At 41.6% G+C, this 20,298-nt stretch overlaps 1 protein-coding gene across 1 annotated transcript in view; it reads left to right on the top strand.

The window, feature by feature from the left end:
* The first annotated feature begins 1,084 nt into the window (after positions 1 to 1,084).
* FREM2 (FRAS1 related extracellular matrix 2) overlaps positions 1,085 to 20,298 on the top strand; it is a 186,520-nt gene continuing 167,306 nt past the window's right edge. The window contains exons 1-2 of the mRNA XM_063101477.1: positions 1,085 to 6,513; positions 11,394 to 11,483. Coding sequence (XP_062957547.1) covers positions 1,335 to 6,513; positions 11,394 to 11,483 — 5,269 coding nt within the window. The 5' untranslated portion in view covers positions 1,085 to 1,334. The remainder of the gene's footprint in view (positions 6,514 to 11,393; positions 11,484 to 20,298) is intronic.

The following is a 20,298-nucleotide window of genomic DNA, read 5'->3' as shown; positions in this document are numbered from 1 at the left end:
CAAGAAGGGGGCAGAATAGGACACCTTTTAGGAAGGGAATCTACACGCTAATGAAACCAGACAAACACAAGGGGGCAGGACGAGCCCAAGCTCTGACTTCAGAACCTGTGAGTGAAATGGGATCTAAACTATTTTAGTTCGCCCTCCGGATATTTATCAATGCACTTGGCATGCAAAGAAACGTGATGCTGACAAGTGGATTTAGTTTGTACTTGGTCTAATTACTGCGAAGAGAACAGAAACGTCTCTAATGACAGCTATCCTTACAGCGGCGGCTTGGGCAGAGCCTGGGGCTACATTCCCTAGAACTCATTCTTTGGTGGGAGACTAGCGATTCTGATCACACTGCATTTCTCACGCATTCCAAATGCCCTTTTTTCCTTTTACTCTGTGAACTTTGGTTGCAATGGAGGGACTTGTTAAAAACTCACCAATCCAAGGACTGTGCCCGTGGTAATTTACCAGCAGAAGGCAGCGAGGGCGGGGGGGATGGGGGACAACCCGCTCTAGCTTTTCTAGCTTTGGCTTCTGGCTTTTAATTCCAGCTGTCCTTCTTTTGCGAGCATGTCCCAGAGTTTCTTCTCAAACTGCTCTGGTTTCCTATTCAATCTTCGAGTGGCATTGTGTCTAACTTTCCGCTCGGGTTTGCAAGTTTCCGTGAGACATGACAATCCCCTGCGCGGGATTTACTGAATGGGGGAGGGGGCGGCTAAAACGGGTAACCCTGGATCGCAGGCGGATGAAGGAGTGAATCCAGCACAGCGGTGGGTTCCGGCTCCTCTGCGCGAGCCCCAGATCGAGCTGCCCACAGCGAAGCGCGAGCAAGGGTGGGCCCTCCGGGACGCTTCTCCCCGCGCTTCCAGGACAACCTGTTGCGCCTTCTGTCTCCTCCAGTCCCCGCAGTTTCCCCGCCTTGGCCTCCAACAGCTGATTGGCAGAAATCACCACCCAATCCTCGATTCGGGGCCTCCTCCCGGGTCCAACGATTGGCCTCCTTGGGACGACTGGAGTAAGGGGGTGCGAGAGGAGGGATTTCCCTCAAAGCCTGGGGTCCGGGAACCTGGGACGTGGGCTGGAGGGACTCAGTTCGCGCGACTGAGGCGCGAGCGGCGGCGCCGGACGGGCCGGGAGGGCTTAGCCTCCGGGGCTGCGGCTCCAGCCCGGACCGCGCCGCGCGGCTTTCCCATACTTCTGGCCCAGCCCCGGCTGGGAGGAGGACCCCGCGGGAAGCGTGCGGCGCTCCCGGCACTTTCCGGAGGTGTTTCTTGGTGCCTGCCGGGAGACTGACTTTGCGCGCTCTCAGGCTGACCTGTCCGAGCCCTAACACCCGGACCATGCACACAGCCGGGCCCCCCGGGATCGGCTCCCGCGCGCGCCGGACAGCCAACGCCACCAGCTTTCAGCCAATACCTCCGCCGCCGCCCCGGCTGCTGCTGCTGCTGCTGCTTCTCCTGTCACTGGTAAGCCGCGTCGCGGCACAGCCCGCTGCCACCGGCCGGGCGTTGCTGTCCCCGGGTCTCGCGGGGGCTGCGGGGGTCCCTGCCGAGGAGGCCATAGTGTTGGCGAACCGCAGACTCCGGGTGCCCTTCGGCCGTGAAGTCTGGCTGGATCCGCTGCACGACCTGGTGTTGCAGGTGCAACCGGGGGACCGCTGTTCGGTGACCGTACTAGACAACGACGCGCTGGCCCAGCGGCCGGGCCGCCTTAGTCCCAAGCGCTTCCCGTGTGACTTCGGCCCTGGCGAGGTGCGCTACTCGCACCTAGGCGCGCGCAGTCCTTCGCGGGACCGCGTCCGCCTGCAGCTGCGTTACGACGCGCCCGGAGGGGCGGTAGTGCTGCCGTTGGTGCTGGAGGTGGAGGTGGTCTTCACCCAGCTGGAGGTTGTGACTCGGAACTTGCCTTTGGTCGTGGAAGAACTGCTGGGGACCAGCAATGCCCTGGACGCGCGGAGCCTGGAGTTCGCCTACCAGCCCGAGACGGAGGAATGCCGCGTGGGCATCCTGTCCGGCTTGAGCGCGCTGCCTCGCTATGGAGAACTCCTCCACTACCCGCAGGTCCCTGGAAGTGCCAGACAGGGAGGCGTCCCGGAGCCTCTCCTGATGGACTGTAAAGCTTTCCAGGAGCTAGGCGTGCGCTATCGCCACACAGCCCCCAGTCGCTCACCAAACAGGGATTGGGTGCCCATGGTAGTGGAGCTGCGTTCTCGAGGGGCTCCTGTGGGCAGCCCGGCTTTGAAACGCGAGCACTTCCAGGTGCTGGTGAGGATCCGAGGAGGGACCGAGAACACTGCACCCAAGCCCAGTTTTGTGGCCATGATGATGATGGAGGTGGACCAGTTTGTACTGACCGCCCTGACCCCGGACATGCTGGCAGCTGAGGATGCTGAGTCTACCCCTGACCTGCTGATCTTCAACCTCACCTCTCCGTTCCAGCCTGGCCACGGCTACTTGGTGAGCACCGATGACCGCAGCCTGCCCCTCTCCTCCTTCACTCAGAGGGATCTGCGCCTCTTAAAGATTGCCTACCAGCCCCCCTCTGAGGACTCTGACCAGGAGCGTCTCTTTGAACTGGAGCTGGAAGTGGTGGACCCGGAAGGAGCAGCCTCAGACCCCTTTGCTTTCATGATAGTGGTGAAGCCCATGAACACACTGGCTCCGGTCGTCACCCGGAACACTGGTCTTATTCTCTATGAGGGTCAGTCTCGGCCCCTCACAGGCCCCGCAGGCAGTGGACCACAAAACTTGATCATCAGTGATGAGGACGACCTAGAAGCAGTGAGGCTGGAGGTCGTGGCTGGGCTCCGGCATGGTCACCTCGTCATTGTGGGTGATTCCAGTGGCAACACTGCTCCCAAGACCTTTACAGTGGCTGAGCTGGCAGCTGGCCACGTGGTGTACCAGCATGATGACAGAGATGGCTCACTGAGTGACAACCTGGTGCTTCGCATGGTGGACGGAGGAGGCAGGCACCAGGTCCAATTTCTGTTCCCCATCACCTTAGTGCCTGTGGACGACCAGCCACCTGTCCTTAATGCCAACACGGGGCTGACACTGGCAGAGGGTGAAACAGTGCCCATACTGCCCGTTGCTCTGAGTGCAACTGACATGGATTCAGATGACTCTCTGCTGCTTTTTGTGCTGGAGTCGCCCCCCTCAGCTGCAGGGCATCTGCTTCTCCGTCTAACTCATCCTCCCCATGAGGAGCAGGAGCTTCTCAGGGGCCTTTGGAGGAAGCAGGGAGCATTCTATGAGCGAACAGTGACAGAGTGGCAGCAGCAGGACATAACGGAAGGGAGGCTGTTCTACAGGCACTCTGGGCCCCATAGTCCTGGAGCAGTCATGGACCAATTCACCTTTAGAGTCCAGGATAACCATGACCCCCCTAATCAGTCCGGGCTACAGAGGTTTGTGGTACGCATTCATCCTGTGGACCGCCTCCCTCCAGAGCTGGGCAGCGGCTGTCCCCTTCGAATGGTGGTGCAGGAATCCCAGCTCACACCACTGAGGAAGAAGTGGCTGCGCTACACTGACATAGACACAGATGATCGAGAACTGCGTTACACGGTGACCCAGCCCCCCATGGACACAGATGAAAACCACTCTCCAGCCCCACTGGGCACCTTGGTACTGACTGACAACCCCTCAGTCGTGGTGACCCATTTTACCCAAGCCCAGATCAACCACCATAAAATTGCTTACAGACCCCCAAGTCAGGAGCTGGGAGTGGCTGCTCGGGTGGCCCAGTTCCAGTTCCAGGTGGAGGACCGAGCTGGGAATTGGGCTCCAGGCACCTTCACCCTTTATTTGCAGCCAGTGGACAACCAGCCACCTGAGATCCTCAACACCGGCTTCACTGTTGAGGAGAAGGGCCACCACACCCTGAGGGAGACCGAGCTGCATGTGAATGACGTAGACACTGATGCTGCCCACATCACGTTCACTCTCACACAGGCACCCAAACATGGCCACATGCGAGTATCTGGACAGGTCCTGCATGTACGGGGGCTCTTCCGCTTGGAGGACATAAAACAGGGCCGAATTTCCTATGCCCATAACGGAGATGCGTCCCCGACTGACAGCTGCTCCTTGGAAGTCAGCGACAGACACCATGTGGTGCCCATCACTCTCAGAGTGAATGTCCGGCCAGTGGACGATGAGGTGCCCATGCTCAGCCTTCCTACTGGCACTCTAGAGTCCTATCTAGATGTCTTAGAAAACGAGGCTACTGAAATCACCGCCAATGTTATTAAGGGGACTGATGAGGACACTGATGATTTGATGTTGACCTTCCTATTGGAAGATCCGCCCTTGTATGGGGAAATACTGGTCAATGGAGTACCAGCAGAGCAGTTTACCCAAAGGGACATTTTGGAGGGCTCTGTTGTCTATGCCCATACCAGTGGTGAGATAGGCCTATTACCCAGAGCAGACTCCTTTAACTTGAGTCTGTCAGATACATCTCAAGAATGGAGAATTGGTGGCAATGCTATCCGAGGAGTTACGGTGTGGGTGACCGTCCTCCCTGTCGACAACCAGGCCCCAGAAATTTCTGTGGGTGAACGATTTATAGTAATGGAAGGTGGTAAAAGTGTTATAACCTCAAGGCATCTAAGTGCTGAAGATGTTGATTCCCTGAATGATGACATCTTGTGCACTGTAGTGACACAGCCTACCTCAGGTTATGTTGAAAACATTTCTCCAGCACCAGGCTCTGAGAAATCAAGAGCAGGGATTGCCATCAGTGCCTTCACTCTGAAAGATCTCAGGCAGGGCCACATTAACTATGTCCAGAGCGTTCATAAAGGGGTGGAACCTGTGGAGGACCGGTTTGTATTTCGGTGTTCTGATGGCATTAACTTTTCAGAGAGACATTTTTTCCCCATTATAATCGTTCCCACCAATGATGAGCAGCCGGAAATATTTATGAGAGAGTTTATGGTGATGGAAGGCATGAGTCTGGTGATCGATACACCTATTCTCAACGCAGCTGACGCTGACATTCCACCGGATGATTTAACTTTCACTGTTACCCAGTTTCCTACTCATGGTCACATCATGAACCAGCTGATAAATGGCACGGTTTTGGTTGAAAGCTTCACCTTGGACCAGATCACGGAGAGCTCCAGCATTATTTATGAGCATGATGACTCTGAGACCCAGGAGGACAGTTTTGTGATTCAAGTAACAGATGGCAGGCACTCTGTGGAAAAGGTGGTCCTCATTATAGTTATCTCTGTGGATGATGAGACACCCAGAATGGCCATCAATAACGGACTAGACATAGAAATTGGAGAAACCAAAATTATCAGCAACAAAATATTAATGGCAACTGATTTAGACTCTGATGACAAATCTTTGGTTTATATTATCCGTTATGGGCCGAGACATGGCTTATTACAGAAACGAAAACCTACAGGTGCCTTTGAAAATATCACACTGGGCATGAATTTTACCCAGGAGGAAGTGGACAGAAACTTAATTCAGTATGTCCATTTTTGGCCAGAAGGCATTCGGGACCTAATTAAATTTGATGTGACTGATGGGATAAATGCCCTCATAGATCGCTATTTTTATGTGTCCATCAGGAGCATTGACATTGTCTTCCCTGATGTGATAAGTAAGGGAGTGTCCTTGAAAGAAGGTGGCAAGGTCACTCTCACAACAGACTTACTAAGCACTAGTGACTTGAACAGTCCTGATGAAAACTTAGTTTTTACCATCACCAGGACTCCCATGAGAGGTCACTTAGAGTGCACAGATCAACCTGGAGTGTCCATTACATCTTTTACTCAGCTCCAACTGGCTGGCAACAAAATCTACTACATCCACACAGCTGATGATGAGGTAAAGATGGACAGTTTTGAGTTTCAAGTCACTGATGGACATAACCCTGTCTTCCGGACATTCCGTATCTCCATTAGTGATGTGGACAACAAAAAGCCAGTGGTCACCATCCATAACCTGGTTGTCAGCGAAAGTGAAAACAAGCTGATCACTCCCTTTGAACTCACTGTTGAAGACAGAGACACTCCTGACAAACTCCTGAAATTTACTGTCACCCAGGTGCCTGTTCATGGTCATCTCCTATTCAACAATAGCAGACCGGTTATGGTTTTTACCAAGCAAGACTTGAATGAAAACTTAATCAGCTACAAACATGATGGCACTGAGTCAAGTGAAGACAGCTTCTCCTTCACAGTGACTGATGGCACCCATACAGACTTCTATGTTTTTCCTAATACAGTATTTGAAACAAGGAGACCCCAAGTGATGAGGATCCAAGTCTTAGCTGTTGACAATAGTGTTCCCCAAATTGCAGTGAACAAAGGGGCCTCTATGCTTCGTACTCTGGCCACTGGCCACTTGGGATTCATGATCACAAGCAAAATATTGAAAGTAGAGGACAGAGACAGCCTACACGTTTCTCTTAAATTTACTGTGACAGAGGCTCCTCAACACGGATATCTCCTCAACCTGGGCAAAGGCAACCACAGCATCACTCAGTTTACTCAAGGTAGGTTTAGCTTTTTTTTCCCTTATAACCAAAAGCCAGACAGCCCAGGTTTTATTTCCTGAGAATATGGCTATTGCTGAAAGTCTTCTAAGTAGAACTTGAAATTAGAATCCAAGAGAAGGGAACTTCCGGACAGGAAAAAGAGGGAAGGGAAGAGTACAGGGACTCCCTTCCCTGGGAGAACAGCTCCCTTCTTGCTGTATGTCCCACTGCAGTGACCTTCCCTGAAGGGAGTATCGATGTATCTTGAGAGTAGCAAAATATTCACTAAAGCTGGAGCCAGACTTTGGTGAATTAAAATTGAAGCAGGGTTTCGTATTCTTTCCATTTGCCATACCTATCCCCTCTGAGCATCCTGTTTTATATGCTGCAGGTAGTTCATGAAGCATTTTATTTTCTTTTTATTTTTTGGTGGCTGGCCCATATGAAGATCCAAACCCTTGACCCTGGTGTTATCAACACCACACTCTAGTCAGCTGAGCTAATTGCCAACCCTCATGAAGCATTTTAGCACTTTAAAGAAAGATGTGCTGTCTAAATTCTGTCTATTCACAATGTTATCATTATCACTTACCATTCAAAAAATCTTTCAAATTTATGTTACTTTGATTAATTTTTAAGAGCATTGTTCTGATATTGTTATGGTTGTTAGAAACTTTATGAATAAAAGAAGGAGATTTGTTTATATTTACTTCGTAGTTTTTAAAAAATTTTTGATAGTGTTTTATGACTCAGGCAAACACCTATTCAAAGATATAAGAAATAAGCAATTATCTAGAGTGGTAACAATGATATATGTACAGGGCTTACTACTATGATACCCACAGAAAAGGACAGTATACTTAATGATGTATAAGAAATCAATGTGTTTATCACCAAAATATACATTCGTTTTATTATTAAGAACCTAAAGATAGGTAAATAAGAGTAACTGAAGGACAAAATTGTTATGAAATTATTTTATTGTTTTGAACCTCCTCTCTTCCCTGTTGCAAACACAGTAACAAACATCATTTGCCTCAAGCACCTGCATCCTTGAGGCAACAGGGTTTTTCTAACCTGAATTTCCTCTGTGTTTGGACACAGTCTGAGACAGGAAGGGCAGGTGACCTATGCAGAGTTATTCAGTGTCAAAAGGGAGACGCCCATTCGGTATACTGGCTTGGGAGTTAGGGCTCTGTTCTCCAGAATGTGTGACTTTCATTACAAAGGGATTTGAGTTGCTTTCATGGAAATCTCACCATGTCAGAAAGGAAACTAGATCTAGATCTATCCTACATGGGCTCTGTGGGTAGAGATGGAGTTTAACCCCAGGTCATCCCAGTGGGGGTATTCTTTTCCTGCAACAGTGTTGGCCCTTAGATAACAAATGCTTGAATAAATATGGTTGTAGTAAAATGTAGTGTTAAAGTGAACTACTTCTCTGTTTTAGATGCTGGCAAATAGCCCCACACTCTAACCTCCTGATTCTTGGCTGAAAGCCTGAATATATCCTAGGGCCTGCAGGGACAGGAAAACCTCAGAGTGCCAAGTGTCATGCCAGACCAGCAGGAAACTTTTGTGTGAAGACTTTCCGAAGATAGAGATGCCATGCAATCTTAAACTGGTTTATTTTCATGGAAAGTGAAGAGGATGAAAGTAATATATTAGAAAGTAGAAAATGATACTTCAAATCACTCCTCTGGCCTGAAAAAGGAATCTGATTTTAGAGATAAAAAATTTTGGATGAAGATAGGCAAATTATTTCATTTAAATTCTCTAGACCATGTCCAACAGCTCAAAACAGTAAAATAGTATTTCTTAAAAACTGAACCCTAAAATTATGCTATTTTATTGTAGGCAATTGTTCTATCTCTCACTGACTTTGAGTCACATGATTGATTATTATGGTCTTTGTAAATACAGAGTAGTTATCAGTTTGTTATAAAAAGTGATAATACTTTAAAAAGTTCCCTTTTTAAGGGAAATTATCACATTCCAGTGTGAACCCAAATATTGACTAGGAAAAGTGTTGGTATTCAATCACAGCACTCATTCCAACAAGTTGAGGCCAGAGTTTGGTTCATAGCAGTTATTTATGGAGATTAGATAAGTGATTAAAAATGAAGAAAGCTCTATCAGATAGCTACTGTGGCTGGTCTTACAGAAGAAGAAATGAAAGCAGTGTTTACAGTGAAGACTTCATAGTCTTTTTATTTGTTTTGGGGTTTTTTTTGCTAGGTCATGAAGGGATAACCTAACAATATTTTGATGGATTTTCAATGCACTGAATTAAGTCAATTTAGCACAGGTGGCCAGAGAATGTTATTCCAAAATTGATTGAGTGATCCCTAGGAGAAAAAAATTAATTCATCTCTAAAGTTTATTAAATTTTAATGTTAGAAAAAGTTAACAAGTAGAATTAGGCAAATTAGGGAAATTGTTTAGTTATTTCAAACTTCACCTCTTTGCCAAGGTTCCCCTGCTCACCCCACCCCAGGTCTAAATCACTTGTCTCAAGTATCTGGATTTTTTTCGCTACAATAAATACATGATGATATGCTGTGTAAGACAATTTGTAAATCATTTTCAGGAGAGCAGAAATTTCTCCAAAGAGTTTGAACTAGGTGTAGTTACCAGGCATGTCAATGGACTTTGAATTTTTTTTTAAAAAGGAAAAAAAAAAAATGGAAAATTGTGTAGATAAACTGAAACAAATTTAATGCATGTTTAACAATCAAAAGCAAATCTACTTAATTTTTAAATATTTGCTCAAAGAAGATAACATTTTGGCTATTAGGTTATCTTACTAATTCTTGTGTGCCTTAAGAAAGCTAATGTTTCTATATATTTATAATATGTTTATGTTATTTTAAGAGGTACCTGTAGAATAACAGCATTATGATCAAAGTCTTTACTTATTTGAGATTTTTAAAATGTCTCTTTTTTGAACCAGGAATTATTAACAAGTTATAAGGAAAATGAAAAGGGTATTAGTATGCTCCAGCTAATCAATATTGCATGCCCAGACTTGGAGGGGAAATTTGCCACTTGAAGTGTCATATAATTGCATTCAGTTCTCTTTACCTTAAAGAAAAAAGTTCTTAAAAATCAGTTTCAATGTGGTGATTTATTTCAATGAAACTAATTCCTAAATACTATATTTTTTGCTTAAGAAAACATTGACACAGTTCTTGGGACTAATAAACAGTCCTACTAAAGCCTTTAGATTTTCTTATAAAATTTAAGAAGGGACGGGAGCATTGGAAAGGGTTTTCCCCTCAAGGCCAGAGGTTGTTGTCCCTGTGGTCGGATGTGCTGTCAGCAGAGTTCACTTGATTCCTTACTGACAAAGTGAAGGTTATAAAAGTTAAGAGTAAACAGGCAAAGAGCTGTGCAGGAGCTTCACCCCCTACTCTACAGAAGCATCATATATGCAGAGGTAGAGATGCAAGTGTGGTCTACCAGCCCACTTGGCACTTGCATTTTAAAATAAGAAACATTGGAGTCTTTATGGATTATAAGACCCCGAGCCAAGCACTCTGGGGAGTGAAGATGGAAAAAAAAAATCCCAGAAGTTTTCAAACTACTAAAAATCATAGCCATATATAGAAATATGGGAGATTACAACAGAGAAAGAAAATGCTGTGGGAGAACAAAACATTTTGGACTTATTTCACCTCCTAGTACCTGTTTTAGCAAGAAGGTACCATTAACTATAAAACCAGATTTTGCCCTTCCCAGGTGTTCCTTGTTGTAAGTGAGTCACCTTTCAAAACTGTATGAGCCAGGGTAGAGCACACAGTTGACATCTGTAAAGTGGAGCTATGGAAATTCATGGAGTAATTTGCTGAGCCTAATACCCCGCCTCACTTGAGATTATTCTTTCATAAAGTCATTGTCTTATATATAATGCCTTTGAACTCCATAGCATGAACTTGGTAGAGCTTTTAGGAGATGTAAAAGCCACAGAACACACAGTAGGTAAATAAATATTACACACCATTGTTGAAACAATTTTTAGCTGTGGTCTTGATTTCATGTAGCCTTAGAGACTCCCTGATGACTCAGATCAAATAATGATCTACTGTGAGTATCACAGAACAGAATGATATTTTTTTATTATCTCGTCTCTGTGGCATCATCAAGGAGAGGTACTGGTTAAGTGGATGAATAAATTTTAACAATTCTGTCTTAATAATAAAAACGAATCTATGCAATGAATTTGATAGAATAGGAATCAACATAAGGAACATTTCTGAGGTGGTATAACTTTCTGCTATGAATAAAGATTTTCACTTTCATTAGATTTGTTGTTGTTGTTGTTCTAAGTTCTCTCTGATACAGAGTCATGATAATTATTTCAATCTGTGCAACTTTTAAAAAGTATTTTCTTGATTTTTTCTTTCTTATTTTGTGGAGTTTAAAAACAACCTGCTATGCCACATAAGGCAAGAAAACTAAGCCAGAGTGGACAAAGCCTCTTTCTTCTGATGGCCAGTCCTACAGGGAGACAAAGAATGTGATTTCAAGAGTGCCAGGAAATATGCCATCCCTCAAAATATCTTCCTTTCCACCTGTCATGGTGTTTAACATTCCATATTTAGATAGTCACTTCTTTGGTGCATGAACATGCAAATGCCACTGGGAGGGGCAACACCTTGCTATTATTATAACCTAACTCTTGCTCTCTGTTTATGTGTGTAATGATCAGATTTCCATGGGACAGCTGAAATCAAGGGACTTAGAGATCTGAGAAATAAGATAGCACTGTTTCCCTTAAGAGGAGAAGGGGCTCTAAACATGATAAGAAAAGTAATAGCTAATAGGATTTACCCTAAGTAATGAGTCATCAATTTTGCTCTAGTAATTAATCATATTGTTTTTTGGTTATTTTCTAGCTGACATTGATGACATGAAAATATGCTATGTCTTAAGAGAAGGGGCTAATGCTACAAGTGATATATTCCATTTTGCAGTTGAAGATGGTGGTAAGTGGTCCAGTCTCCTGGCAGTGAAAACAAGGAGAGGGACTTTTCTTGATTATTATTTGACACATTATTATTAGGAATTTTTATCAACTATAATTTTATGCTCACCTGGATTTATATTGAGTCAATTTGGTATTTGCTGTAGAAAATTCTACAGTCTCAAGCTGACACAATCCTCTTCTATAATGACTATTAATATGTGTTCTAGTTATTTTATTTTTGTCTTATGATTTGCAAAGCACAAAAGAGATAGATCTATATGAATACGATCTCCATGTCCAGTTGTTCAGATTAGGCCCTGTGTGAGGTGGTCTGCTATAGGTGACAAGACGATGTTGAGATCCAGCCCCAGCTGCATACACAGCCATGTGCCCACCCTGGTGTGTCTGTGCAGAGGGGGTGCCTTTTTCCAATTTGCATATGCACCCTCTGTGGACTAATGCTGGTGGATAATGTGTTGCATTCACCAAGAAACCAGTGCTAAACAAATGTCTGTTTTATCTCACCAATCTCAGCATGTCTAATGATTTTCTTAGTTTGGAGGATTTTGTGACCAATAGAGCTAAAAATTTTCCTTGGCAAAGTCTGAAGAGTACTGCCAAGACTGGGATATGACTTGTGATCTAAGAGTCCTGGCATAATTATTTCATTGTTCCCTCCAAACCAATTGCCACTAATACTTTTTCAGCTCCTGACCACTTCTCTTCCTAACCCTGTAGGCTGGGAGAAAACTGGCCATGTCTAGATTGATCATAAAGATGTTTTTGTTCTTGTATGCTCGCATGAGGAGCAAAAGAACTTCACCAAGTACATGCGTTATGTTAACAGAACACAGGAAGTGAGGGCACGTGTGAGAGAGGAAAGAAAGAGCAGAGAAATGATCCAGACTCAGTCTTCTGTTTCCTTATGATTTTTTTTTAAAGACACACTTTTATGTCATCTATCTCAAAAAGATTGCATGTTTAATCTTTAGATTTTTTGAAGAATTAAATAGCATTTGTTTAAAATATATTTGGACACAACATGATCACAGCTCTGAAAAATGACATCTATTGGATGTGTGTCAAAGAGGCAAAGAAGTGTTAACTTGCGTTCAACTACTTAATTTCTACTATAAATAAGAGATTTAATAAAGTTAATGCCTTCATTTTTAGAGTAACCAAATCATAGTTTAGTATTCTAAATATTGATAAAAGGAATCCTAGCATGAAACAGGGCTTTAAGAACCCAACTTATATAAAAATAATCGCTTGTTGAATCTTACTGCTGAAAGGGGAAATTCTACTGTTAGTAAACTTTAGAGTGCGACCTGGAAATAATCCAAAACTTTGTAGTATATAAGTATTTAAGGACCAAATTATTGGTTCAAGATACCTTGTTTATCTCTTAGTAGAATGACTGAATAAATCTTAATAAGCAAAAGTATCTTTTTTTATTACAAAAAAGTCCAAAATCCAATGGTTACAATTATTCTAAGACATTATAAACTGAACTTTTTTTTAACATTTTGCTTTTTTCTCCCATTTACACACACACACACACACACACACACACACACACAGAGTCTATTCTATTTTGCACATTCCTTAACTGGGTGAAATGATAGCATTTACTTTAAAACTTTGGTCTGTATTCAAACTTTGAAAAACATTATGCAGTATCACATTTCAAAATATTAAATGAAGAATGACTCGCTGAAGAGACTGGGTTTATTTTTGGGTTTGCTGAAAAAGTGGCAGGGCCCCATTTTTCATTTTCGTCTTTGGGAAATATGTACTCCTTTGATGATTGCCTCTTTGAATTCTGATTCCAGATCTAGTACTCCAGAATTTCATGGCGGGGGAAAGAAAGCATATATTCTTTTATCCCTTTCATAGTTGAACGTATTTTTGGTCTGATTCCTTCTTAGCATTCAACTGTATGTAATTTTTCCTTAAGGTATTCTAACATGAAAGTGTTTTTTTGGTCCCTTTTTAGTTTTCTCTCAAGGAATTCTTGTAGTTCTTTATTTTGATGTGAAAGCTGGTCTCACATAACTATTCCAGGTATGTCCCACCCTCACCCCTAATGACTCTTAATCAGCCTTCAACACCCAGCTCAAATGTCATTTCCTCTCCAAAGTTGCTCCAACATTATGACAAAGTTAGTCACACCTTTCTTTGTGCTTCTGTCCCTAACTTTATTTACAGCAAGAATGCAGTGTTATGATTAGTTGTTAATATGAAGACCTCCATATATATATATGTGTCTGTATATATATATATATATATATCACTAATCTGTGTAGCTCAGTGCCTACTCAGGGTTGAGCACATGGTAAATACTTAACAAATATTCAAATGAGTGAACAGATAATTGGGAGGGGGGAAAACTCTCTTTTTATATAAGGATCAATTAAATAGTATTCTAAGAAAAGCTCCTATAAACAAGTCCCAGTGGACCCTTTGCATTCCTTTAGAAGATTTTCTTATCCTAGCATCAATTCAAATCCCTGTGGCACCAGGAAAGATTTTTAGTAAAGCTTTCACATTTTTAAACACATGAAACCAACTATTTGAAAATTCCTTTGAAATCTCTGGTGAAATATACTTAAGATTGAAGCGATTCATAGTAATTCACAGTAACAGTCCGGAGCTCATATCATTCCTAAAGAATTCTTTTCAGAAAAAAAAAAAAAAGTCAGTATGGTAAGTAGATAAACAATTATACAATTTAAAATTTAAAAATGCATAGAAATTTTCTATAAGTCACTGAAATTTTAAAGGAAGCACCACTTCCATAAGTATATTTAGTTACCCCAGTTTTCTTCCTGGTGTGATATGAGACAATGTTACCACATGTTAGCATAAAGAATCTCCATCCTGATTAAAAAGTCAATGTGTAAGTTAGTATGTTTGTTTTTTTGTTTTAAGTGTCAAGGCCTCAGCATCAGATCCAAGATGTTTCTTGATGGGTATAAGATGGGCATGTGATCACCTGGCTTGATGTACTGAATAGGAGGAGCCTTCCTTTTTTCTTCTGTATGGAAACCAGTTTTCTGCCTTCTCACTTGAACCTTCACATGGCATGGGCTGTCTTAGTGAGTCCTGCCTGTTGGTTTTGGCATTAAAATCGGGGCAGCAGACATAATACCTGCACTGACAGTGTATCTGGTCCACAGCCAGACATTTTTTGCTGTTGTCTTTGATTATGCCTTTTGGTGCCTAATTTCCCATCTGCCAAGATCCTTAATTCATACGCTACTGAGATATAAATAGCATCCTGTCGTAGTAGAAGCTGCAGTGTCAACTCTGTATATGAAATGTCAGTTAAGGTCGAAGTTTTTGAATTTTTATTCCATATGTAACAATTGAATACTCAAACACAAAGAGACCACTGTGAGCTCTTCTTTCTAGATGGGAGAAGCAGACATTTTTCTTTGAAGGTGACCAATAACTTCAGGGTTTAAGGCAAAGTAATTACTAATAATTAGCTTGAATTTAAAGCAAGAGCTGGAAAAATATAAATAAGTACAGTAAGTAGAGAAATGAGGGCCAAGGACAAGCATTAAAAGATTATACAGACATATTCAGCTTAGACTAAAAAGCAAGCATTCTTGGCAATAAAATTAATTGCTAGTGACATGAGAACCAGAGGAAAGATATTATGCCTTAGGGAGTTATAATAAGATGGTGAAGTCATGTCAGGCACTGATACAAATATTTATAATCTGTAAGAGAACACAAGATCTACTAGAACACAAATCCCGGGAACGGGTGTTGGCTGCTATGGCTACATGTTTATAAGCCTTTCTTTTTTCATTGAGCAGTTCAGAATAGTTCAAGTCCTCAGGTTCTTTCTATGCCAGATCCCTGCCTTTAAAAGCATGATTCTATATTAAGGTACATGTACTGTGTCCATGAAAGAAGTTATAACTTTTAGATAGAAAAGTATAAACTAAATTTTATTAGTTGTTATTCTTTAGGTTCATTTCAAAATCATATGTTATATGAATGTACTATTTTTATTGGCTTAAGTTCAGAGGACTCTTTTCTTAGATCATGAATTCTTTGGGTAAGTATGAGTCCTTATTAGGCACATATCCAGAGACTTAATATGATTCCACATTTACTCTCAAGACAAATGATAGTCACCTTTTAAAAACTAAGCAAATCTTTCATAGGCGATTAAAATACCATAATCCCAAATCAAATATTTATTTGTGGCATATGTTTCATAATTCAGTGACATCTCATTCCCTCTGTTTAAGTTTGCCCTGGATGGCTGGTAGGAACAGAAGGTGGTGTGTAATGGACAAGTGCACAGTTGTAATTGATATTATTCTGTGTTGGCCAGAACCTATAAGACTGCAACAGAGAACCAGAGTGCAGTGTACGAGAAGTGTCAGAATTTGTTTGGTGAAACTTATTTGTTAAAAAGAGATTTTCTACTCATCTATTTATTGAGTTATTTGACAACTATTTTTGGAGTACCCACTAGGTTTCAGATGCCTATTGGGATCTGGGAAAACAATGACGAATGTAGAAGTCATGAACTTTGATCCATCTTCAGGATAAAACAGTAGATGAAACATAGACACATTGCAAGCATTCTGGAGATTGTAATTAAACCCAAGATAGAGATGCAGCTATCAGGAAAGCCTTCTGAAAAGTGATATTTAAGCTTAGACTTAGGGTACGTGAAGCTGTCACAGGAAGAAGGGAAGAAGAAATGTTCCTGGCAGGAGGAAAAGCACGTGTGAAGGTACTGAGCTTTTTGTGCTCAACATGACCAGAAGAGCACCAGCGTGCCTGGAGTTCAATGAACTAACCAGAGAGTGGCACGAGATCAGGCTGCAGAGCTGGACCAGAGCCAGATGGTGCAGAGTGTTCTACACCCAGGAGAGTGATTTAGATTTTTTCATAAGGGAAAGGGAAACTCACCAAATCATTTGATAGCAAGGGAGTAACGTGTTCCAATTTGTGTTTTAAGAAGATGACTCTTGCAGCTGTAGAGAATCTGGTAGACAGCAAGGGGCTGATGCACTAAGACCGATGTGATGTAGAAAGAAGAGTATATGCTTGATATAATTTTGGGTCTAAATCTGTAGGACTCACTGATGGATTGGATTATAGGATAAAGGAAAAAAGAACCTAAGAATGACTGGGGGTTTCATGGCCAGCAGAGAATGGTGGTGCCGTTTATTAAGATGGAAAAAGACCAGAAGGGCATGGAACGGAATTAAGGGTGGAAATGAAAATTGAGAGGTTTTTTCAAACATATCAATTATGAGACGTCTTCCTTGTTTGAAATTTGTATACCAGAAGGCCAGCCTCTTAACCCTGCTTATCTTCCGGTCCATTGCAATGAGCAGCACAGCCTTTGGAGTTAGAACTGAAACAAACATTGGTTTTGCCCCTTCACATAATTGAGGATGTACCAGGTGACTGAAATTCTCTTAGCCTTGGTTTTATTTGTAAAGTAGGGATGATCATAGTACCTAGCTAATAGGGTACTTTTGAAGACTAAGTAAGATAATTTGTGGAAATAAGGTCATTCATGCAGCACCGCTCCTGTCACACACTAACGACTGTGCAGGTAGCTGTGGCTGCTGTAGCTCCTGCTCCGAGGGCTTCTGGAGCTTCCTCTCTCCTTTCCTTTCCACTTTTTTCCTTGTTTCTCCTCCCTACCTTCTCCCTCTGTTCTTCCTTTCTATTGTCTTTCTTCCATCAGCTGTCGGTACAGTTTGACTGTCTGATTGTTTTTGGTGAAGAGATGGGGGAACACACAGGGATAAAAGGTGAAAAGGTGATGAATCCTGTAATGCAAAGTTTAAAAGCTAAGAATGCTTTCAAAGCTATTTCACAGTTCTTAATTAGCTTAACTAAGATTTTCATTTTTTTTAAAAAAGTTGTCGTTTTCCCTATGGTCAAATAATAGAAATACAACACACTGTGTCTTTTGAGCTCAGTTTGCATGCTGTATTTCTCCTTTTTAATGACTGGAAGTATAAATTTTATAAGCCTAAAGGTTAATTATAGTAACCTGATTTCATCAAAATGTAGTGCTTCAAAACATCTGGGTTTGGCAAATGTGAGATTTGAAGGGTAGTTTTGATTGCAAAACTCTCATGAATTGTAACAGGCTGAAGACATTGATGAAATGCCCCATGTTTATTCAGTTCTGAATGCTACAGACGCCCCAGAGGACAGATGCCCCATTTAGTGAGTACTGTAAAAAAGAAAAAAGTAATCAGATAAATGTATCTTTGAGGAAACTAGTAAATTTAGGCACTAAGAAGAGTATATACTTTGAAATTCTTTATGGAGGTCTTTGGAAAATGAATGCTGTGTATGTATATACACTGCTAACATGTTCTTTAAAACCTGAATGTTGCTCCTCTAGTAAACACGTACTTCTTGATTTCATGGGATGAAAATGTAAAATCTTATTTTCCTGTGAGACTAGAGGAAAAAAATCTGCTTTTTAAAACCTTGCAATTCTAGTGTTCTTATACATAATGACTGGGTAATAAATGAATTTTATTTAACAGGTACAATAACAAACTTTCTGCATGATAAGTATTAAAGCCATGTGTTTTTCTGAAATATCCCAGTGAGTTCAAAGGGACAAATGTCATAGTTAATCCTGACTGCAAATAAAGAAACATAAAACTTATTGAAGTTCAACTTCATGATAAAGCAATGAGTGAATGAACCACACACACACATACACAAAGTACAGGTACAGGAGTTCTGAAGTTCTCACTTCAGAAATGTAGATTGATTTCAGAACGAATATTTCCTAAGAGCAAAAATGTTTGCATAAATGAAAAAAAAAATTGGTTTTCTTATCATTCTGTTTTAGAACAGTTAGTGTAAATTTAATTATTAATTTAGTAATTATTAAATTATTAATTTAATATTATTATAAATTATTAATTTAGTAATTATTAATTTAGTAATCTGCTTCTGCTCCTGATAATCAAAAAATCAATTGTCAAGTAGCTGTATATAAGCAATTTTTCACTGAGGGAATAAATACCATTTTAGGGAAACAGTGTATCTTCAGAATGTTTACATTTAGAATTCTTACATTTTTGTTAGGGGAGAAATTTCCAGAATGAATTATTCAGTTATAACCAATTACCTTTTTAAAATGGAGTTAAGTTATATTGAAATGAATTTACAGTAGATATGAAACTGGCTTTGTCCATGGGAGAGATGGAAGTTAATTGAATCTCCACTGGAAAGAATTTATTTTCTTCTCTACAGAAAGAAAAAAGATACATTGCATTGTTATCAGTTATCTACACTAATTACCATTTATATAAGATTCATTTTTTGCAGAATATCAGTATTCTTAGAACAAATAAATTAAAAGATTAAGAAAATAATTATAGTTTGGTTTTCAATTTAGAACTATTTTTTATTCTTCATGTTAATTTTGAGTTAAGCTTAAAAAATAGCACCCTTCATCGTAGCTTTTGATGAAGGAGCCCAGGACACAATCCTCCTCTTTTTGTATCGAGAGAGCTCTGGCTGCATTAGTCCGGACCGAGAGAGCAGAGTGCCTGCTCTCCATTCCTTTGCTGGATTCTTCAGTACAGAAAGGCTTAATCACTGCATCTTGGTAATGTGCCCCCTGCTACTTTTAACTCCACTTATGTAGCTTTCAAAGACATGAATCGAGAACACTGAAAACAGTGTTTTACAGCGTAGTTGAAGAGAGCCACTTCAGAAATTGAAAATAAAGTGGTAAAACTGGTCGGTAGACTTCAGAAATACAGGAGACAGAAAAGAACCATTTTGTGTTACCAAGAATTCTTCTCTCGCTTTTCTTTATTTCATGCAGAAATAGCCAAAAATTAAGTGCGCTGCATCCCTGCTGTAAATTTAAGAAAGGTAGGCTACCTTTAACCATTTAGGAAATTGTTTTCTCAAAATTAATCTTGCTACCTAAATCTCAGATTCATTTTGTTTCTCCATCCATGTTCACTCAGTTACTAAATGCAGTTTTCCCTGCTTCCAGAATTCCTGTTGGTCAGATTCCTACTTGTAACTCAATGGCTATTGGTTCCATTAGAACACATTGAGGTTTATCTGAAATGACTCATCAGACGTGCGCTGTTTAAAATAATGACTGGACAAAGTAAATGCTGCATAAATGCTAGCCATTTCCCCCACTATCATATAGTATGAGGTCCACGAAAGCCAGGATTTTGATCTCTGTTTTTCATTCACGTATCCTCAGTGCCTGGCACACACAGATGCTCAATAAACATCTATTGAATGAATTTCTTCTATCGCAAGTTTCCTAATGGGTCTCTTTGTCTCTAGTGGCTTTCACCTGTGATCCAGATACACCTTATTTCCATAGTTACCTAAAAATACAAATGTGATTTTTAAATTGTCTTTTTCAAAGAATTCTTCCCTCCCTTCTGCTGTCATAGTTAATTTTCTAAAGTGCAAATCTGATTTCATTACTTTCCAATTCTCAATTGTCTCTCGTTAGGCACAGGATAAAATTCAGATGCTTCTTTTTGAGGCGCACACTGGCCAGGCCTGCCCTATGCAGCCACAATGCCTGCTTAGGATTCCTGCACCTGCCGTGCTCGTTCCTGCATACCTGCCTTTCCTACCTCCTGAATACCCTTCCCACTGCCTCTGCATAAGATTCAGTCTAGACAACACATTTGCTCCCTGGCTCCTTCTCCCCTATCCCTAGTGTCAGACATCACCTCCTCTGTGTTCCCATAACTACTTATATGTGTATATAGGGGCTATATTAAAAATATTGATTTATATAACAATATATTGATTTATATAATAATTTA

Source organism: Cynocephalus volans, chromosome 7 (assembly GCF_027409185.1).
Source record: "Cynocephalus volans isolate mCynVol1 chromosome 7, mCynVol1.pri, whole genome shotgun sequence".
In the NCBI taxonomy this organism is placed as follows: domain Eukaryota; kingdom Metazoa; phylum Chordata; class Mammalia; order Dermoptera; family Cynocephalidae; genus Cynocephalus; species Cynocephalus volans.
This window is presented reverse-complemented; position numbering and strand designations above follow the sequence as displayed.